The following is a 23332-nucleotide window of genomic DNA, read 5'->3' on the forward strand; positions in this document are numbered from 1 at the left end:
CCAGGGTGGCAGAAGGCCGGGAAGCTGCCCCAGGGAGTGGGGCTGCTGCGATGCACATATGGCGCAAGAGAAACAGATGGCGCAGGCCTGCAGGGAGAGGCCTCCGAGGGAGCACTGTTGTTCCAGCAGACATGCGTTCTGTTCCTTGTGGCTCTTTCCCCAGACCCTTGGGAATCTGGGGAGACGATGGGGATTCGTTTCCTGGGGCCTGAGATTGGGGAGGATGGACTGACCAAGGCCCAGCTCCCCAGAGAGCATATATATCAAGACTGGGGCTGGGGGCTGAGGTTGTGGCTCAGCGGTAAAGCATTCGCCTAGCACATACAAGGCCCTGGGTTCAATCCTCAGCGCCCCATAAAAATAAATCAAATAAAGATATCGTGTCCAACAACAACTGAAAAACAAACATTAAAAAAAAAGATTGGGGCTAGGACTTGGACATGCTGATGTGTCTTAGCCCACCTGGGGACATGACCCCAGGTGAAGGCATCTGCCCTCTCCACATCTGATGGGCCTCATCCCCAGGCAGGGGCTAGTTGACTTCACAGGTCTGGGGCCTCAGTCTTCTACCTTCTACTTGTTCCCTCCAAATTACAAATGTCCTTGAAAGTCACACTTTGAGCAACCACATCCAGAGAGCAAGGAACAACTGACTGAATATTTAAATGTCACCGTCACCATCATTAACCAAATCCCACTTTTTGTTTGGATATCATCCCATCGATTGAAGACAGGTAGTGACCCTAATTACATGGTCACATCTTCTTCCTGGTTTTCATCTGCTGGTGGCTGGCACTTGCTATTCCATCCCTCTCTGGTTTTCACATTGGTTTGCTGTCTTCTCACCCTCTCTACATTGGTCCAAGTCTTTCTTGGGAGCCCTGTGAGCCAAAGAGATGATGTCTCTATAGGAAGCCAGCTTCATTCAGCTTTGTGATGTCACTACCCTGGTCACCTGTTTGGATGACAAGGCTGGTTACAGGCAGCTTCCTGGTCTTTAATGCTCTCCTACTGGTCATGATAGGAATAGACTCAGGTACAAGGATGTCTTGGAGTAAGTAACAACGTGAGGTCTCTAAGGACTCGGTTGGGAGATTACCGGTTGGTGGGAGGCATTGTGCTCAGTCCTAATTAATTTTAGCATGGAAATTCATTTGATGCTTTTTCACATTTGCCTGGTGGTTCTTGATGGATATTCTTGTTCATCTTTGTTATTTCATCTTTTATTTTCTGGAGGCATTGCATACATAGATATTCTTTACCTATGATATCTGAAGCTTTTAGGGGCAGGGTCTACATCTTTTTTTTTTTCTGTTGACTCTCACTCATGGTTGTTTACTTCCTTGTTTTTTCTTTTTGCTTGTTGGTTTTGGTTTTGGTTTGGTTTAGTTTGGTTTGGTTTTTGTTGGGGTTTTTTTTTCCCTTAATCTGTGGGAATTCTGAAAGGCTAAGTTAGGATGTTTACCACTGGGCAGAACTGAAATGGTTTGCCTATCAGCCTGGTAGTACTACCATCTGGAACCACTTCAGCCCATTTCCAAGACCCAACTTTCTTTTTTATTAGTTGTTCAAAACATTACATAGCTCTTGACATATCATATTTCATACATTTGATTCAAGTGGGTTATGAACTCTCATTTTCCCCCGTATACAGATTGCAGAATCACATCGGTTACACATCCACGTTTTTACATACTGCCATACTATTGTCTGTTGTATTCTGCTGTCTTTCCTATCCTCTACTATCCCCCCTCCCCTCCCCTCCCCTCCCATCTTCTCTCTCTACCCCATCTACTGTACTTCATTTCTCTCCCTTGTTTTTTTTCCCCCTTTCCCTTCACCTCCTCTTATATGTAATTTTGTATAACGATGAGGGTCTCCTTCCATTCCCATGCAATTTCCCTATCTCTCCCTTTCCCTCCCACCTCTTATCCCTGTTTAATGTTAATCTTCTTCTCATGCTGTTCCTCCCTGCTCTGTTCTTAGTTGCTCTCCTTATATCAAAGATGACATTTGGCATTTATTTTTTAGGGATTGGCCAGCTTCACTTAGCATAATCTGCTCTAGTGCCATCCATTTCCCTGCAAATGCCATGATTTTGTCCAAGACCCAACTTAACTTGAAGTTTTCCGTTTCTGCTGTTAGCCCAAGGATCAGTTTCCCATTGACCAATTAGATCACCTGGTTCTTGTTGGCCTAGGCCTCAGAGCAACAGTGTTCTTCCTTCTGCTTTAGGCCCCTCCCCCCAGCTGTGATTTTGCCGCACAATTGGTTCCTTTCTATTGGGGGTGAAATTTCTCCTATGTCAAGTAAACCCCATGATGCATCAAAAGCATATTCAGACTGTAGATGTTTGGTAGCAGATGGGTCCTCTGATGATCTGGTCTGAAGTGAGCAAATGCCATTGAGAATCTATTCATAGTTCATTCACTCATTCAGCAAATATCACAAGTGCCTATCATGTACCAGACATGGTTGTAAGTATTGAGGACACAGTTTCTGCCTTCCTGGAGCTTGTGGTTTGCTTCAGAAAAAATTGACCCTGGGGGCAAATCCAGTCGATGGAACACACTCTGGGGGAGTTGCTTTATCACACACACACTGACGAACTATTGATTCCCTGTTATGCATCACACAACATGTTAGGCACCAGGGACTCAGGCACAGATAGTCCTGTCCTCAGACTGCTCTTATCCCAGTGGGGAAAATAGACATTCGGGGAGGCTTGATCAGGGCATAAAGGGGTATGTGCTCCAATGGAAGATAGGAATGAGTGGTACTCTACTTAGAGGAGTCAGGGGAAGCCTCAGGAGGTAACATTGGAACAACATCTGAAAAGATGAGTTTCCTGGCAAAGAATGAGAGACAGCAGGGCACACCAGCAGGGAGGAGGGCCTGGGTAGAGGCTTGGAGTCATGGGGGAGCCCAGTGCATCTGCGAGCACCAAGGAGCACAGTTGGCAGGAGTGGGCAGCGAAAGGGAAGGGCCAGAGCTTGGCTGGAGACGTACACAGCAGCTACCCCACTTCCCAAGCCCGAGTGTCCCTCCAGGATCCTCCCTTCCCCCCACCACCCCCCTAACGAGTCAGTTACTGAGTCCAGCAGATTCTGCTTCCTAAGTAGTACTCACCTGGCGCCTCCTTTCCAGCCCCATTGCCACGGTTCAAGCCTCATCATTTCCTGCCTGAACAGGTGCAATAGCCTACTAACTGGTCGACTTCATCCCCATCCCATCCGCTCTCCGTGTTTTCAGGGTGATCTTTCAAATATGACTATTGGATTATATGCATCCTCTGCTTCACATCCTTCTTTGGCTCCCCATTGCTTTCCGGAGTCAGCTGGATTAACCTTGAAGGCCCGTCATGGGACCACCACCCCAGCCTCATCTCCCAGCTATGTTTAATCCAGCCAGCACTTTCTCATAACTCCCTCATGGCTCAGGATCCGCCTGTGCCTCCACCCCCGGCAGAGCCTCTGATCCCCCTCCAGTTGGATTTAGAGGCCCCTCCTTTGCACTTACAAAGGACCCTGCATACATCCGTGTGACATTGGGCTAGCATCATGATTAACTTGTCTGTCTTCCCTATGATGTCATAAGCTCTTTGAGGACAAGGACATGCCTGTCTGACTAGCTTTGTATCTCAGAGCCTAATAAAGTATGGACACAGGTTTAATGAATCAGTCAAGAGGGTAGAAATGTGTGGACTAGTGCAGGTGTGTGTGTGTGTGTGTGTGTGTAGAGAGAGAGAGAGAGGTGCACATATGCACATATGAAATGAACACAATGGTCAGGGCATTCCTCTGAACTATCAGGCAGGCTCTCCCTCTATGTATGACCTTGTCTTGCTTTCTTTTGCGGGGGGTGGGAGTACTAGGGATTGAACTCAGGGGCACTTGACCACCGAGCCACATCCCCAGTCCTATTTTGTATTTTATTTAAAGATTTAGAGACAGGGTCTCACTGAGTTGCTTAGCACCTCACTTTTGCTGAGGCTGCTTTGAACTCGTGATCCTCCTGCCACAGCCTCCCTAGCCGCTGGGATTGCAGGCATGCTCCTGGCTTGTCTTGGTTTCTTCATTGTGTAATGACTGGTCTGAAGCTGGCAGTCTATGAATCTGCAAATCTGTGATCCACAGGAGAACATGGTTTCAAGCAGTGATTCTCAAAGTGTGATCCCACGATCACCAACATCACTGACATTGAGGAACTTAGAATGCAAACTCTCAAGCGTTACTCTGGGTCCCAGCAATATACATTTTACCAAGCCTTCCAGGCAAATTCTGATACACACTGAAGTTTGAGAACCACCAACTCTGAGCATCAGCTTTATCACTCAGCACAATTGCCATTGAGGGGGCAAGGCAAGGAGAAGATTGCCACAGGCCAAGAGTGATGTCTAGCTCTTGTCAAGAGCCTGAAGCTGAGACTGGCTGTGACACTGCAGGGTACAGCCAACCCACCAATGACCAGGAAGAGTGGCCACAGTCCCTTCTCCAAGAATCTCTAGAGGCAGATCCCAGAGACATCTCCCTTAGCACCTGAGAGCCTCCAGCAGGGTTTCAGGAATCACACCCCTTTGAGGGCCCCTCTGCTGTGTTGAGACTATTCTTAATCCAGTGGATTAGCAAACCCTTTGGTTCATCTCCCCCTTCCTGAAGCAGGGTGTACTGTGAAAGTAGAAGGGCCTGGAGTCAGACAAGCCTGGTTTGGAAGACCAGCTTAGATTAGTTGATGATCTTGAGCATGTTACTTAACCTCTCCAAGTTTCCTCATCTGAAAAAATGAGACTAATATGTCCTAAGGTTGTTGTGAAGATTGAACAGCTCGTATTGATGCCAAGTTAAAATAAACTATTGCTGAGTTGTCACTGCGATTGTTATTAGACTTCCTGCTCTGAGCCTCCTCTCCCCTCTGAGTCCATTCCCAGGTGGGGTTTTCAGAGGATCTGCAAGGTTCCAAAAGGCAACCCAGCCTTTTGGCTCCTGGTTTCACAATTAAGACTCACTTTGCAGATGAGCAGAACACCCAGCTGCAGGGGTGGAAATGGGGAGGGGGCTGTTGGTAGAAAGGAGGACTGATACGGAGCTTTCATTTCCCACTTTCCCTCCTGAGGAATCAGGAGTACAGAAAGGGGCTGGGGATCTAGGTCAGTTGGTAGAGTGCTTGCCTTGCATGCGAAGGCCCTGAGTTCAATCCCCAGCACCACAAACAAACAAGATTAGGGAAAGAATTATGACTAAACACATGCCCTAGATCTGATCACCTCTGAAGTTTTCTTCCCCTTTCCCTCTAATCTGACCGCTGCTTGACATGTTGACTTCCCAGGGGCCACAGCTTTGGACCAGAGTAACTAGTAGTGGAGTCCAGGTCCAGGTCTCAGTTCTGCAACTGACACTAAATGATAAACTCAGTCATATAGTCAGATTGCTGTGTGTGTGTGTGGTGTGTGTGTGTGTGGTGTGTGTGTGTGTGTGTGTGTGTGTGGTGCTGGGGACCAAACTCAGGGACTCACACATGCTAGGCAAATACTCTACCTCTAAGCTACATCCAGCCTATATTTCTTGACCAGTTTGTGCCTCAATTTTCTCATTTGTAAAATAAGCATATTAATTGTATCTACTTCTTTGGGTTGCTGGAAGGAGCAAAGGAAATGTTATATGCTCAGTACCTGACATGAGGTGAGGTTAAAACACCCACACAGAGGACAGCAGTGCTGCTACCTAGGATAGGATTTGGACCCTGAAAGAGGCTGCACTGCTGTCAAGGGGCAAACGCCATCAGTCCAGGCTGGTGTTTTCGGCGACCTCCAGGGTGGTCTACAATTGTCCTTTGCCCCTGGACAGACAGTAAGCCCCAGATAAGTCTGTGGAACTCATTCTGGAGGCCCAGGCTCTTGCGAGAACATTCCTCACCCTGACTCTGCCCCACAGAACAGCCTCTGCCCCTCCCACTCCCCCACTCCCACCCACACTCACCGGGGTCTCCAGGAAGCCAAGTTCAGGGGCATCCCAGGGCTGAAGGTGGGTGCAGGAGTGGGCGTGGCATGAGGCTGGGACATCCTCCTTCCTGACACTCACTAGTGTGTCTTTGATTGAGCCCCCTAAACGGGCTGCGTCGTGGTCTCCAGTAAGCGCAGATTCCCCAGCAGACGGGCAGCCTTGTCCCTGACTGGGAGGCAGGCAGAATTGGACAGGGGAGCCTGGCTTGCACTTATCTCCTGGCACCTGGAGGAGGAAATGAAGGCAGCAATTAATTGTACAAGGCGGGTGGTTTGTGCAGCTTAAGTTCAGATAAAAAGTTTAATTATCCCTAAGCCCTAATACAAATTAATTAGTCTTCCATATTAGGAGGGTAAGCTTCTCTGCTCTTGCCTCAGCCCAGACATCACTGTGGATTACCGAGGATGCTAGAGGAGAGAGAGGCAGAGAAGCATGCAGTCCTAGGTCCCTCACCACCTGCTCAGGGCAGATAGCTGCTCCTCATTGACCCCAGGTGGGGTCTGGGTGGCTTCCTGAGTCTGGTGTGAGCACCCAGCTCACCTGTACCTGGGTTGAAGCCTTCCAGAAGGGTTTTCCCTCCCCTTTACCATCCCCGCCCTCAAAGCAGGGGTAGGGCCTAGAAGAGAGTCCTCGTTGGCATGGATGGAGGAAGACAAGTGAATAAGTCTCTGGATTTAGTTTAATTTTTTTTTTGTAGTCATTGTCCCCCTAGGTCATGTCTTTTCTATTTTTGTTTTTCTAATCTCTCTCTAAGAAATTCCACAGAGAAAATAGGCCAAGAATCCATCAGGACTTAGCTACCATCAGCTCCCCACCACAGTGCTCCTGCTCAGGTGGGACCTAGGAGAGAATGTGGGAGAAATGTCCCTGCCCAGTCATGGTCATTACGATTATAATTAGCTACAGCTTAATGAGCGTTTGCAGTCTAACAGGCACATAGTCTTGACACCAACATTGCAAGGCAGGTTTCACTCATTAACTTGTACTTTCCACAGACATTTATTGAAATGCTTTGAGCAGGGGAATGACGTGCTTGGATTTGCATTTGAAGAACATGCTTATGAATTCAAGGGGAACAGAAGTAGAAGTGAGAAGTCTGGTTAAGAGCCCTTTGCAGAAGTACAGTCTAGAAACAATGGTGGTCTGGATCCAGGACTTGTTTAATAAACACTCATAAAGCTCTTCCTATGTGCCAGGCTGAGCACTTTTACAAATAGTAACTCATTTAATCTATCACAACAACTCTGTGAAGTTCCCTCCATTATTTTATCGTTGCCAGGCAACCAAGGACGGAGAAGGTAAGTAACATGCCCAGGGTGGACCAGCTAATGAACAGCAGAGCCAGGATTCGCCTCAAGCAGTCTGGTGCTCAGAGGGCTTTGGACCACAATACTGTATTGCTGGGGATTAGGGGGGATGCAGAGAAGGGGGTAATGTCTAACTGACTCCCAGAGCCCTCTTCCAGGACCATATCTTCCTGACACCTGACACCTCACCCCCACCCCCACCCCGCCCAGGAGAAGCTGGAAATGAAAGAGCAGGGCAATGTAAAACAAACTAGCCCAGCTGGAATGCAGTAGAGGGTTCTCCCTCTCTGACAGGGCAGCTTGTTTTGAGTCCTGCTGATGCAGATCAAGTTCTTAAGAAAGGCTTCTGTACACTGCTGGCTTCCATGCTTCCGTCCCCAGCCCCTTTTCTTCAGGCCAGGCATTCCTGCTCTTTTGTTTCCCTTGAGATGATTTCCAGATAATTCAAATCCCAGTGTCCTTCTCTGGGACACAGGCCAGTTCACCGATGTCCAATGTCCGATAGCGCCTGGAACTCAACCCAGCAGCCTGCACAAAGGAGAGAGGCTGGCCTACCTACTCCCCTTTTCTGCTAAATTAAAGTTTTAGCAGCTATTACTGGTGGCCAACGCTGCTGAAGTTAAATTCCCCTGTGATTGTTAACATAGACTCCTGTAAAGCCAGGTCCCTCCCATTCAGCTATACAAGCCATTGATTATTTGAATCAGAATGCTGGTGGTGTCATTTGTCTTTGTTAAAATGAAGCTGGTTGGTTTCTCCCATGATTACAACCTGTTAAAATCCTTTTGACTCCTAAAGACTCCAATTCATAGTAGCTCTGTCATTTAGAAATTGGAAAAACTGACCTTAAAACAATCAGCAGTAGCATCATCATCATCATCATTATCTTCAGATCCAAATGGAAGAAGGTTTTAAAAAAAAAGAAAGATGTTTAAGCAACAATAATAATTTGTCAGTGAGCAGCGTCAAAGGACTGAACTATGAACCACAGAAAGGTCAGAGGTCAGGCTGGCCTTCCATAAGAACTGTCACAGGAACTCAAACTCCACAACTTCTGTTCCCACCTCGCATCTCTTTCCACATGGCAGCCTTCTTCCTCTCTAACTACGCCCTGGTTTTTTCCAATGGCAGAAAGCATAGCTGCCAACAACTCCAGAGCTATATTTGTTGCAGTTTCTTCCTTTGAAGGAGATTGATCTGGTCCCAAAGGTATCATCCAGGAAAGAGGAAAAGGGGCTCAATATCATTAGCTGTCAGAAAAATGAAAATCAAAACCAGACTGAGATGCTGGGCCCAGCAGTACCCACACCTGTAACCCCTGAGACTCTGGAGCATGAGGCCAACCTTGGGAACCTAGTGAGACCCTGTCTCGAAATAATACCCAAAAAGCACGGGGATGTAGCTCAGTGGCAGAGTGCTCCTGGATTCAATCCCTAGCACAAAAAATATAAATAAATAAACCCACCGAGATACCACTTCATACTCATCAGGATACCTATAATCAAAAAGCCAGACAGTAATAAGGGTTGTCTTAGGTAAGGAGAAATTGGACCCCTCATTCATCACTTGTGGGAACATAAAAATGGTGCATTTGAAAAACAGTCTGGCAGTGCCTCAAACTGTTAAATACTGTTACCATCTGACTCCTAAAGAACTGAAAACATGGCCACACAAAAGCTTTCTAGGCCATAAGAGGTAAAAAGTAGAAACAACCAAACTATCTGTCAACTAACGAATGGATCAACAAAATGTGGTATGGTATATATCCATACAGTTGATTATTTATTGAGCATCAAAAAGGATGAAGTACTGATATGTGCATAAACATTATGCTGAGTGAAAGAAATCAGACACAAAGGCTACGTATTCTATGATTCATTTAGATAAAACATCCAAAACAGGGAATTTATAGAGAGAGAATCAGTGGTCACCAGGAAATAAGGGTGCAGAATGATCACTGACAGCTAATGAAAACAAGGTGGGTTTTTTTTTTGGGGGGGGGGGGCTTATGAAAATATTCTAAAACTAGACTGTTTTATGATGGAAACATAACTATATAACTAAACACAAAAAAATATTGCAATGTATGATTTAAAAGTCAAATTTTATGGTATGTCAATTGTATCTCAATAAAACTGTTGAAAAATAAACCCAGAAAAGGAAACCATTGACCCAGCTTAGGTCAGATGCTCTATTTTGAACTTACTTTGAGTAGGGCAGAAGGAGCAGAGGGGAAGGTTTGCAAAACTATGGTGGCTCCTCTGTGCAGAGTTTATGTCATAATAATGGGTGGGCCACAGGTCCTAGATGAGGTAGGATTTTCATAGACAAAAAAAAAAAAAAATAGGAGCCCACCACACTGGCTATTTATAGAGAATTTACAGTCACCCAAACACTGAGTGAAGTGTTTTGTTTTGTTTTTCTGAATTACTATTACAACTCTGGAGATGCCCATCTTATAGGTGGCACAGGGTCAAATTAAATGGCCCAGGATCATTAAGCTAGTTAGTAAGTAATACAGGGATAGGGTTCAAACACATCTGAGTCCAGTCTCCTCTCTCAATTATTAGGCCATGCTGCCTCCCTCTGGCTTTATACAAGTTGTTGAAAAATTCTGGAACACACCACTGGAGACCTAACTTTAGATCCACTCTTTGTTTCACTTACTGTTTCACTAAAGTCAACCTTTGCAAAAACTGTGAGCTTGGAAACTCTGAGCTTTCTTTACTGGCATAGAATCCCCCCTTGACAATCTTGAAGAAGTTCCAGAAATCTAGAGATGGTTACTCAACCCCCTAATAACTACATTGCTATCCACACCACCTTCCTAAGCTTGTCAAGAGTATAAAGAACTGGGACGAGAACACATCGTGCTCAAATCATGATGCAATAGGTCTGTAGCAGTCTCCTGATCCATCAGCCAGTTAACCTTGCTCTCACAACAAGAAATCGGGTTAATTTGGCAAGACGTGTGCATAGCAAACCAATACGAATTATTTTCCAAGTGTTCCCAAGCTGTCCACTTAATAATCTGCTCTCACATTCTGCCAGCAATGCTATGGCAGAATTGATGGATGCCAAGCCTGTTGGCCTGTGGTTTCTCAGTTCTCCTTTCCCCTTCTTTAAAAATATAAATGCAAGAGTTTTCCATCTCTATTCTCTTGGTATTTCTCTGCTGTACCATGATTTCTCAGAGATCATGAGCAGTGGTTCTGCATCCCCATCTGCACAGTCCTCCCATGTCCCAGGGTAGGGTCCACCTGGGCCTGTGATGCAAGTCCACTCCCCAACTTCCAGCTAGCTCCAGATCCTTCCTATGGACATTTGTCCCAGCCTTTCCAAGATGAGGCTCATTCTTCAGAGAGGAGAAGGCAGAAACACCTGGTAGTGGGGTTGTTTTGCTGTGCCTCTGTCATAGGCTACTGGCAGACCACTTCGAATGGATAAAACAATCTTTCTGTTGACCTTGGCATTTTCACTATCCTTGGTCACTCTGAAACAGCTTTGGTCTTGTATGTTCTTGCCACACTTCATTTTCATCCAAGGCCATGGCTGCCTCTCAACTGGGTCATCTGAAAATCCCAGCTTAATCCCAGGGGTGGCTTGCTTTTCTCCAGCACTGTGTTTCTTTGAACTTGGGATAATTAACTGTGTTTTTAGAGTTTCCCACCAATGGAGATTATGGATTCCAGAATGCCTAGATGGAAGCTGGATAGGTCACAGTGGGATTGTGATGCAGGTTACTATTCTCATCTTTATTTTATAGATAAGGAAAAAGAGGACCCAAGTAACAGTCCCTTAAAGTCACACAGTGACTAATGGTGGGATGGGGTTCTCAAACCCAGGTTATCTCACTGCAGAATCCACCTTCTCAACCTCTTCAGTTAAAGCCTGCCCTGCATGTCATGGCCAAGAAGGCAAATCTGGCCTGCAAAGAGCCCTGAGGAGCGTAGCAAGCCCTGATGTTAGTGCGTGTCTGAGGATGCTTGAGCAAGTATGAAGGCCTCGACTCTGAGGAGGAAGAAGGCAGTTCTCAAAACAGGAACCTGCTTCACAGGGATAGAGGGGCTTCAATGAGATCATCCATTCTTTACCCTACAGCTAGCAACCTCTGCTGCACCCTCCACAAAGCCCTGAGCCGTTTGGGTGAGGACCTCAGAATTCTGAAACAGCTTGCCCATCCCCTTCCACCTCTTCTCAGGGTCCCCTCAGGACAAGTGACTTTGAGCCTACTTCAGCAACAACCATTCGTGGTCGTGCTAAATAAACCTGTTTCTGCTCTGAGACAGGGGAGATAATGTTTCTGGCTTTGGCCAGAGGAGTTATCACAGCTCTTTGCTTAATAAGGCCTTTAAATTATCTCAATAAAGAGGAGGCTAAACACTTAACCACTGTGGAGAGCATCTTATTGATTGGGGGAGAGAGACTCTGGCCAGCTTGCCTGGGGCTGAGTGGGAGCCAGACCACGCCAGTCCCAGCGGGCAGCTGCCAGGGTGTGAAGTACTTTAAGAGAGTTTCTCCAAGCTCTGAGAGGAACCAGCACTGTCCCAATGTGGCTTCACAGCTTAAGGGGCTGAGTTCCAGATACTGGTCCCCCTTTGAGACCAGGGTGGTCAATAGAAAATAAAAGCAAGAGGAGTGGATTTTAAACCCGTCTGAGGGAAGAAGGGCAATTAATGCAATGTCCCTGAGCCTCAGCTCCTGCATTTGTGAGGTGGGGTTAAGGGCAGAGTTCACAGGGCTCAGGGGCTTATGAGAGGTCAATCTGTAAGAGTGCTTTGTCAACTATAAACCTCCACAGGAATAGAAATCAGGTTTATTATTTTATTTTTATTATCATAAATGAGACCTTATTGATCTTTGGCTTAAAATTCACCCGTCTTCCCACTGTACTTGGGATAAAGTCCATACTCCTCCCCATGACCCACTGCACTACTGCAAGCTCTGCCTGGCCTGTCCCTCAGCCTCCTCTGACATCACTCTCCCCCTCCCTCCCTGTTTCCAGTCCCACTGGCCGATGGACAGTTTCTAGAAAGAGTCATCCTCCTTCCTTCTGCCTCAGGGCCTCTATACTCTCTGTTCTCCCACCTGGCACACTCGTGCCCAGGTATTTGCATAGCTGGACCCTTCACCTTCAGATCTCAGCCTCAGAGAGGCCTTCTCTGACCACACTACTGCCACCTGACACAGTATCTTCCTCTATTCTCCTTCTAGAAAAAACTACAAGCTCCAGTTTTTGTTGACATACTCACTTTCCTGTGTATGGTCCCTTGTAGGAAGTTGGCTCTGTGAATGTAAAGACCCGGTCTCTTTCGTTCACTCCTAGGTTGGATCACTGGACCTGGCACATAGTAGGCACTCTAAACAATACTTGAACAAACCAAAAAATGGGTGAGTTGGCTGGGAAGCCTGACTTGGTCCCCAAATGGTCCCTTTCTTCCTTACACTCTGCTTCTTTCTCTCTCTCTCTCTCTCTCTCTCTCTCTCAGATATGGAGACATGGTGCCCAAGACAATTGCAGGAAAGATCTTCGGCTCCATCTGCTCCCTGAGTGGTGTTCTGGTCATTGCTCTGCCAGTCCCTGTGATTGTTTCCAACTTCAGCAGGATTTACCACCAGAATCAGAGAGCCGATAAACGCAGGGCACAAAAGGTAAGTTGTGGACCCAGGAATGGCGGCGGGGGTGGCATGAAGGGGAGGGGGCACAGGCAGGTTGTCAGACCTGGGGTCCTTTGGAGGATTGCTGTACAGCTGGCCTCTGACTGGGGAAGGTAAGGTAGCCTTGTGTCCCTAACTGCCCACCGTGTCCTTATTTCCAGCCCCAGTTAGCTGCAAAATGCAACAGACCCTCCAATACCCATAAGCTGATCATCCCCCTTTTGGATATTCTGTGGCACTTCCTTGGTCCCTGGCTCCACCCTCTCCCAGCCAAGAGCTTGCTGGTAAACACAGTCCCATTTTAATATAATAGCCTATGCAAAATCTAGTGACAAAAATAACTGTGCCAAGAGGAAAAATGAACACCATGAAAGGAGAACAATCTGAGGCCACTGGGTTCAGGGACAAATGGCACATCAGGCTTTAGTAACCTTCAGGGTGTCATAGGGTGAAGGCACAGAACTTAATTGATGAGCTCACCACCAGTCCTCAGGAAAGGTCTAGATTATGCCCAGTGTGCACTCCCAAAGTCAATGGAGAAGGGCAAAGTGCAAAGGAGCCACACGTAGAAAGGCTTAGGCTCTGAGGATGTTCCTGCACAACTCTCCCTCAACCTCCATTCTAGAACAACTCGCCCTCTCAGCCAGCTCTCACTCCCCTGAGTTTCTAAGGCATCTGGCTAGTGAACGTAAGGCAGGAATTTGTACCAGTGTTCCCATAAGGAAAGGGCTGAGGGCAGTTTTCCATTTCCTTCCTGATCTGGGCCAAAACAGGGTACCCATCGGCAGCATCTCTGCCTCCAAGTGGCAGGGTCAGAGCCTCTGGGTACAAAGGCCAGGAGGGAACCTCACTAAAAGATTGGCTTATGGAGGCCTGGGCTTTTGTCTCCTTATTTTAGGCTTTCTTTCATTCCTTTACAATGCAAGCATTTACTGAGCATCTACTATGGGCAGGCCTATTATTTCCTCCCACTTGTAAGGATAAGCCTTAGGCAGTGGTACAGCTTCAGTCTGGATGGAAGAACTCCAGAATTTCAGAACAGATCTGTATATACTAACTGTGACAAAGCCACAAATTTGTGAACGCTAGTTCCAAGATGTATATCACTTATTATATTTTACTTAGAATAATATATAATAAAAGATACACAATTTCTAATTATATGGTAACCCTTTGTTTCTTACTTCCAACAGATCTTGTGCCCTTGTGCCCTTCTTCCTGTGCTAAACTTATTTTTACTTATCTTGACCTGTTCTATAATGTCATCAGCCTCATGATTTCTCTTCTGTTGTCCTCTCCGACCTTTCTAGCACCTGTCTCACCCAAGGTCAGGATTGCCCTACCCCCACCGGCTCCCAGCCATCCCAGAAATGAATAGTCTTATCTCCTTCCCTGTTGGAGTCAGCTGGCAAGTTTGAACAATGTCTAAATTCATTACACAGTTCTAAATAAAGGGGCATGGGGAAATTGGAAACTCATATCCAGTTTTTGGATATGAAGCCTAAGGCTGAAGATCCAGGAATCCTGTCACATATACACCCTCCACCCCCCACCCCAAGCTTTCTTGGGCATAACAGGGTGATTCCCAAGAATTCTCTGCTCACATGGGACAGTCCATCGCAGCTGGGCTCTAGGTCGCTCCTGCAGCCCCACTCCCTACCCACACTCTTACCTACTTCTTAGAGCATCTCATCTGCAAAGAACATAGCCGTGAATGTGTCCCTTTGGGACTGAATAAAGCTCATTGTGTGTGATTAGAATCCAGAAGGAGTCATTCTGGCTTATTCCTCCCTCTTGCTGCTCAAGAGGGTTGTCCCTCCCTCCCACCCTCCTCTCCTTCTTCATCTACCTTTGAAATCAGAATAAATATTTACAGTGTTTTCGCCTGGATACTGTTTCTCCTCAAGGTTGCTCTGCTCTGTCTCTTTCACCTTGGACTTCCTAAGAGAGGAAAAAAACAATACTGCCTGCTTCTAGGCCGAGTCTGTCGTGGTGAGCCAAGACAGGCAGGCCCAGGTACTTCATGGGAGTGGAGAGCTGGGCCTGAGAGGAAGGAGGTCAGGGAGATTAATGTTAGTCCCCAGCTAGACATCATGGCTAAGGACCATCAAGGCCACAGAGGTAAGCTCCAGCCCAGAAGACTTGAGTGCAGGAAGTTCACATTGCCATCTCTATCTGTGGACACTGGTTCACTTCAGTCTGCATGCTGAGTCAAGAGAAGTAGAGGTCAAGTGGGGAGATCTTGCAGTGCATGGGCAGAGGGACATTTGGACCCTTGTCCAGCTCTGGTTTATGATGGGATATTTCAATAGGTAACTATAAATTCACAAGTAGTTTTCAGAAATAATACAGAGAGTCGGATGCAGTGGCAAATGCCTATAATCCCAATGGCTCGGGGTTCTGTAGCAGGAGGATCGAGAGTTCAACGCCAGCCTCAGCACTTAGTGAGGCCCTAGGCAACTCAGCAAGACCCTGTCTCTAAATAAAAATACAAAAAAGGGCTGGGGATGTGGCTAAGCACCCCTGGCTTTAATCCCCAGTAAGAATAAGAAAGAATAAAGAGAGATCCTTTGTATAGTTTTCCCCAGTTTGGGCAACATTTTATAAAACTGTATAGTAAGGGCTGGGGCTGTGGCTCAGTGGTAGAGCACTTGCCTAGCACGCATGAAGCACTGGGTTCAATCCCCAGCACCACACAAAATAAAAAACTAAATAAACAAAGTAAACATATTAAAAAATGTATAGTAAAATATTATATGGGGTATGGACACTCATACAATTCACCAATCTATTCAAATTGCCTGTTTTACTTGTACCTGTATATGTTTTACAATTTTTTAAACTATTTTTTTATTTATATGTGATAGTGGAATGCATTACAATTCATGTTACACATATAGAGCACAACTTTTCATATCTCTGGTTGTATACAAAGTATATTTACACCAATTTGTATCTTCATACATGTACTTTGGATAATGATGTCCATCATATTTCACCATCATTTCTAATCCCATGCCCCTCCCTTCCCCTTCCACCCCTCTATCCTATCTAGAGTTCATCTATTGCTCCCATGCTCCCCCTCCCTATCCCACTATGAATCAGCCTCCTTATATCAGAGAAAGCATTCGGCATTTGAGTTTTGGGGATTGGCTAACTTCACTTAGCGTTATCTTCTCTAACTCCATCTGTTTACCTGCAAGTGTTTTACAATTTCATCACCTAAGTTTGTGCGGACCACCACAGTCTGATGACAGTGATACTGAACACTTCCAATACCATGAGGACCCTGTATCGCCCTTTCATAACTAGATCCACCCTGTCTTAATCCAACAACCACATATCTGTTCTCCACGTATAAAATGTCACTTCCAAATATCACATAAATGAATTCATATGGTAGGTAACCTTTGGAAATTAACTTTTAAAATTCTGCATAGTTCCTGGAGTTTCAACCCAAATTGTGTGTATTGATAGCCATTCATTTTTACTGCTGAGTAGTATTCCATAATATGGACGCATCAGTGTAACTGTTGCAGAACTTCTGGGATGATTAGTTTTCAATTGTTACAAATGAAGCTACTGTCAAATGCACAGGTTTTTATGTAAGCTCAAGTTTTAATATCTCTTAGATAATGCTTTAGGGTGCGACTGCCTGTTTTCTTTTTTGGCCCTTCCATTTCTTTCTTTCTTCTGCTTCTTCTGGAGCAAGAGATATAAACACTCATGGCCAAAGGACACCCGATGGCTAGACAGCTAGAAAGCACTCAGTCTTAAAAGGCGTCACAAGATTTCCTAGGATTATGGTCTTGATCATAACAGTGTCTCAAACTGTACCGGGGAAGCAGCATCCTCCTTCCAGCTCTCTCCAACCCTGGAATCTCCACATCTGTCAAAAATGCAGTTTCCTGGGCTTTGCTCTTCAACTTTAGAAACTTGTGTGATAGCAGTTGAGATTCAGGGAAGGAAACCAGGTGCAGTGGCATCTTATTATAATCCCAGTGATTCGGGGGGCTGAGGCAGGAGGATTGCAAAATTGAGACCAAACTCAGCAACTTGGCAAGGCCTTGTGTCAGAATGAAAAATAAAAAGGTCTGGGGTGTAGCTCAGTGGGATGGGGTGTCCTTGGATTCACTCTCAGTACAGAAGAAGAAGAAGAAGAAGAAGAAGAGGAAGAGGAAGAGGAAGAGGAAGAGGAAGAGGAAGAGGAAGAGGAAGAAGAAGAAGAAGAAGAAGAAGAAGAAGAAGAAGAAGAAGAAGAAGAAGAAGAAGAAAGAAAGAAAGAAAGAAAGAAAGAAAGAAAGAAAGAAAGAAAGAAAGAAAGAAAGAAAGAAAGAAAGAAATTAACTAATTAATTCAGGGGAGGTGGAGGAGGAGGTACCATGGAAGCAGCACTTGGCTTGAAGGAAGGCCCAAGTTTGCTAGTCCACTTCATTGCCCTGGATAAATCATTTTCCTTCACACACTTCATTCATTCATTCACTCATTCATTAATTCATTGATATGGTATAGATAACCTCCAAGCTCTCCTAACCTTCATATCATACTTATGGTCAGAGAAAGAGTAAAGCTGACCAGTCCAAGGATCAAGCACCAAGCTTGCACCAATGGTTTAATAAGCATAAATGTCTATCCGACCATATGTGATTATCCTCCTTACCTCCTTGGCCAACACAAACTGCTTGAGCAAAGCATAAAGCCCTGTGCTGGGTGCCAAAGATAAAAATATGCATAAGCCACATGTCCTGGCCCTCAGGAGCTCAAAGCCAAGCCAAAGGGCCCCAACAATTTTCATGTGTTAGGTATGGTTCTGTTAATACATCACAAACCTCTTTATCCTTTGTGAGAAATGATTAAATGATACAGTGCATTGGATATGACAATCTGTTGCTTTAATAGAGCTCAGGGTAAGATAAGATTAAAAGAAGTGCCACAGAGGAGAACAGGAGAATCTTTCATCTCTAGAAAGTAATGAAGACAGACCCCAGATATGAGAAAGGTCTGGCTCTAAGTGGTGCAATCAGATTATATAAGGCTATAATGAGCTTGACACAATTGGATTTCCATAGGCAGCTCTCAACACCTGCCACTCACCCAAGGCAATACAGCCACATGAGCAAACAAGGAGGAACTTGCTTGAGGAGATACAAACATCTAGCCAAGGAGAGGGCTGAAGCAGGATTCCTGGGGAGAACTACTCTAGACCTTGAATGAATTTTTTTTTTCTCAAAGAGGTAGAAGAGTAATAGGACTGACTTACTGGACTTTCTCTCCCAGATTGTTCCCCTTTTCATTCTCTCCTTTATCTAAAGAAGCAGTTGTCCTCATATTTGTATCAGGATCTTCCCCACATTTAGAATCCAGGGAAGGGAATGAATTGTCTCTGCAGGGAAATTCTGGCTAATGGGGGACTTTGCAGGAGACATAGTACGTCTGCTGACCACCTGAACACCTGAGCCCATGGCTTTCTTTTAGCAGATGAACCAGGCTGATGGGATGCTAGGGGTTGGGGGAATACTTGGGGAGAATGTGACAAGAAATGGAAATTGCCACAATTTCTCAAGGATTCATCTGCTCAGAATCCATACTGAAGTTATCTCTAGATGTGCCCAGAGGCAGGAGGAGGAAGCCCTCCACTCCAGGATGGGTCTGTGATCCTTGTGGGCTTTTTTCTGCTTCTTGAAGCAAGATCCTGGTGCTGGGTCTAGACCTACAGAGCCTGAAACTCAAGCTGCACTTTTTAAACCAACACGAACCCCTCTTCCCAGTACCAAAGACTCTTTTCTCTTAGTCTCCTCTCTTTGGCTGTGCTGCCGTCATGGTGACGCTGATTATGGTCATTAGGAAGAAGAGCAGCCAGCAGGTGAAGCACTGCCAGCCTCTCCCATTGCCTCTGCAAGCAGGAGAGAAGCTCAGACAGAGGTTCCACGCAGACCCCCTATAGGGGGCCTTCTCTGCTGAAGCTTCCCATGTTGGAGCCGGGGAGATTTCAACAGTCCTAGCTAAAGCCAAAGTGGTATATGGAAATATGTTCCATCCCCCCACCTCCACATCCCAGGTCACCTCTCATGAGCACCACATGTATTCCCACCAACATACACAACACAGTGCACATATATTGACACATCCAAACATGACTCACTCCCAAAGACAGATATGCAATTGTAAATACATTTATTAACTTTAAGAAGTTTGACTCTCTGGTTACGCAGCACTGGGGATACATCATTAAACCAAAGGAAAACTCCTGCCCTCAAAGAGTCTACATTCTAATGGGAGAGAGAAACAGTAGCAAGGTAAATATATAAGACATATTCCTAGGGGCACATGTGCATTGGTGGCTTTTCTTATAACTAATATTTGGAGACCTTCTGATGCAGGGAACTGTAGTGGATCCTAGTAGAATCAAGACAGCTGTCACATACTGTCCTTTAAGGCCCTTACAATCTAGTTAGGAGATAATACCCAATTGAACAGCATTGTGTGATACTGAGTAAAGGTCATGAAACTTTTGGGAGGAAAAAGAATTTGGATAGATGCTATTTCTCTGCCAGGTACACACAGGCTAAAAACCATGAGTGGAAGCTCCTCGGAATTCTCACCATGGCCAAACTTGCTCAAAGTGGGTACAGTGTCTCAGAGCCAGTCCCACAGTCTCTAAGCAGAGAGGCCACTCCTCGTTGTCAGATGTCACCTGCCTCTGGGAAGCCCACTGTTGCTGGCTTTGCCAGCCCCCCTGTTTTTTTTTTTTTGTTTTGTTTTGTTTTTTTTGTATTTGGATCTCCCTCACTATTTCATTATCTCTGCCCATCACAGAAGGCCCGCCTTGCCAGGATCCGTGTGGCCAAAACAGGAAGTTCCAATGCTTACCTGCATAGCAAGCGCAACGGGCTCCTCAATGAGGCTCTGGAACTGGCGGTAAGTGCCTAAAGGACCTGGCTGGGAACCGTAAAGGGAAAGATGAGCTGGTTTTCTCAACAGACACCAGCACTCCTGTCCAAAAGCCCACCCCCCTCCCATTTGAGCCCTGAGGAGGACATTTCCAAATTTTCCCTACCCACACACCTTTCCTATGGGATATCACCAGTACTCCTAAACTAGCTGCCGACAAAAGCCCCACCCCCACACCCCAAAGGTGAGCATGTCCTATGCTGACCCTAAAATTTGGCTCATCTGGATTTTTCTGGTGTCCTTCCACCTGTGGAGAAGTTAAGTTGCTGGAAAGAGGAGATGTCACCAACTTCACTCTCCGTTCCTCCTCTTCTCTCTCTAGGGCACCCCAGAAGAGGAGCACGTGGGCAAGACCACATCGCTCATCGAGAGCCAGCACCACCACCTGCTGCACTGCCTGGAAAAGACCACTGTGAGTGCCAGTCCACCCCATCTCCTTTTTCCTCCCTGACCCCTGGCCTTCCCTAGGGCTCTGCTCACATCCTTATCCTGCACTAGGAGTCAGTCTGTCCCCTTCAGATTCAAAAGATAGTGATGGGGTCTGGCAACTCCCAGGAAAAAGACCTAAGAAATGGGGCAAGGTCATAAGGGTGGGAGATCTGCTCCGTCCTGCAGCATCAGAGAAAAGGCCAGGCCACTAGCCTTCCCAAGCCCTCCACCAGTTCTGTCAGTCCTCTCTTGATGGCTGAGGGCTAAGGACTCGGCCCATCCATTTCTCAGCTCTGATGTACGTCACCTTTCAAAATCCAGACCGAATATGCACAGGAAAGTAGAATGTTGATTTTTGTCCCACCCCTGGGGCTAGATTGATGCAATCTGTGGGTTCCTTTGTGCCCTACATTTCTCTTGAAATGGAAGGCAGTGAATGAAGGAGGCAATGTGTATGTTTCTCTAGCCAGCATTTATCAGTTCAAACCCCTGTTGGTCACCCTGCAATTCCTAGGGAGTTCAGATTCTCTGAACTCTGGCTTTTAAAGTGGTTATGGTGTAGGGTACCACAGCTGGAATGTGAATGATGCTTGTGCCTCACTAACAGCCTCAAAGAAAGGGCAGTAGGGCTAACCCTGAACCCTTGGCAAAAAGTGCTGAGAATAGTGGGGAGGGAGAAGTCAGAGTAGACAGGCCAAAGGGAAATCCTTCCCTGTTCCTTTCTAGGAATGTCCTCCCCCAAAAGCCTATAGTCAGGGATCAATACACTAAGGAAGAAACTTCCTAATTCCAACTATTCTGTATCCTGGCCTCCCAGATGTGGCAGGAATAGACGCTAGATGACTCAATCTGAGCATAACATGGATACTATGAATGGCAGCAGAACCCAGTGAGAACTTCCAAAATGGAAGGTGCTCTGAGACCCTTATTTCAAGGATTTATCACTTAGAGCTGTATATGCATATCTAGAGTTTTTCTCAAAGACTAAATTTGCCAAAGGGATAGGCCCGGACCCAACTGCCCTTTCCAAGTTTGCATGAGCTAGGTGGAATGTGTAAATTGAAAGAACATGGGTGAAAATATTGGGGTTTAAAGGGCTGGAATGATGGTATTGAAAAAATGGGAGTTTGGGAATTGAGGGATGGAATGCTGGCATTGAATGGGTGGAATGCTGAGTTTGAGGGAAAGAATGTTGGACTGTGGGGGTGGGATTCAGGGATTAAAGCTCTGGAATGCTGGATTTTAGGGGAGGAATGTTGGATTTCAGGGCTGGAATGTTGAGATGGAAAAGACAGAATGTTGGGAGGAATGAAGGAAGGAATGTTGGGGAAGTTGGGGGGGGGGGAGGGATCCTGTTGCAGCCAAGGGGTAGAATGTTTGGACAAGGGAGACAAAATGCTGGAACTAGGGATGGAATGTTGAACTCAAAGGGTGGAATGCTGGGGTTAAGAGTTTGAATGTCAAAACTGGCTTGTGAATGCTGGAATGTACAATCAATGGTGTTTTTATCTTCTGTTGGCATGTTGTCCTGTAGGGGTTGTCCTATCTTGTGGATGATCCCCTGTTATCTGTACGAACCTCCACCATCAAGGTATAACTTTTTAAAAATTCAATTGATGTTTTTCTCTCTGATTCTTCTGAGTCTGTAGATTCTCTTCTTTTTACCCCTGGTCTGGTTCCCTGCATGTGTTGTTGATTCTTCTGGGGCTTTTCCTACCTCTGCTGTCACACATGTACCCATTCAGGCTTCCAGTTTTTTTGTGCTGAACTATCAAACTCCCTTTCTGAGTCCCTTTTTTGACCTCCCAAGGGGCTTAGAGGGGGTGGTAGAACATACCACCAATGTTGGCATCCTGTAAGTATCCACGCACAGCCTTTGTCCCAGCCACCTCCCTAGCATCTTGGGGACTCTGGGTATTGGCTGCCAGGGCTGGTCTGTCTCTGAACTCAGTTCTCATGCTAATTCTCCTCAGACTTTCTCCTCACCCTGGTTGCCTCAGTCAGACCATTAACACCATGGATTTTTAGTTACCTTGGCCAAACAGCCATTTCAACCTGCCACCCTCTTGTCCTAAATTAGGAAGGAGACCGTTAGCATTGCCTCCCCATGCTTACACTTGACCTAGGGATTCCTGTGCTTCCAAAGTATGTTTAGGATCTACATCCCATAATCAGGAGAAAAGGGGGAAAGAAATCAAATCCCTGACAGTTTGACCCAGGCCCTTTTAAGACAAATGCTCTCCCAATTTTGTGAATGACTCAGTGCTTTTAAAAGTTTCTGTGACAATCTTATAATTCATAAGATCCAAAAAAGACGACCCAGCGTACTCTACTCAATGACTCCTTATCTGCCATCTCTGGCAGATCTTACAAAGCTTACAAAGAAAAATCTTTGCTTCTAGCTCTGATGATGCCACTGAGTCTCTCCATGTCCTTTGTTTCCCTTCTGCTTAAAGCTATAGATGGATATATCATGACATAACAACTATAGTCCCCACCCTCCAACCTGATGGTCCAGGCTGCTAATATGAATGCTTTCTTTTCACATTTGATGCCCATGGGACCTCACCCAAATGCTTATCAGTGATCTGGGCAGCTGGAAGCCCTTCCTTCAAGGCCCAAAACAGAGACAGGCAGCATTCAGAGTATAGGGTGATGCCCCTGCTCCCTATCTTTTTTTCCCACTTCTTCTCCTTCTGCCTCCCACAGAACCATGAGTTTATTGATGAGCAGATGTTTGAGCAGAACTGCATGGAGAGCTCAATGCAGAACTACCCATCCACAAGAAGTCCCTCACTGTCCAGCCACCCAGGCCTCACAACCACCTGCTGCTCCCGTCGTAATAAGAAGACCACACACCTTCCCAATTCTAACCTGCCAGCAACTCGCCTACGCAGCATGCAAGAGCTCAGTACGATCCACATCCAGGGCAGTGAGCAGCCCTCCCTCACTACCAGGTGGGTGACTTTCCTCCCATGATTCCCAAAG

General features: G+C 46.1%; 1 protein-coding gene across 2 annotated transcripts in view; it reads left to right on the forward strand.

Annotated features, from left to right (window-relative positions):
* The window catches only part of KCND3 (potassium voltage-gated channel subfamily D member 3), a gene marked incomplete at its 3' end in the record, with an annotated part of 198201 nt that overhangs the window by 173968 nt on the left and 901 nt on the right, over nt 1-23332 (forward strand). The window contains exons 2-6 of one of the 2 annotated variants that reach the window (XM_081306679.1): nt 12796-12958; nt 19781-19882; nt 20238-20327; nt 21879-21935; nt 23054-23301. In XM_081306679.1, the coding sequence (XP_081162805.1) occupies nt 12796-12958; nt 19781-19882; nt 20238-20327; nt 21879-21935; nt 23054-23301 (660 nt within the window). The remainder of the gene's footprint in view (nt 1-12795; nt 12959-19780; nt 19883-20237; nt 20328-21878; nt 21936-23053; nt 23302-23332) is intronic. The other variant, XM_081306680.1, reaches the window with a different exon arrangement.

This window comes from Spermophilus citellus (assembly GCF_964194105.1).
Source record: "Spermophilus citellus genome assembly, chromosome: 9".
Taxonomy (NCBI): Eukaryota; Metazoa; Chordata; class Mammalia; order Rodentia; family Sciuridae; genus Spermophilus; species Spermophilus citellus.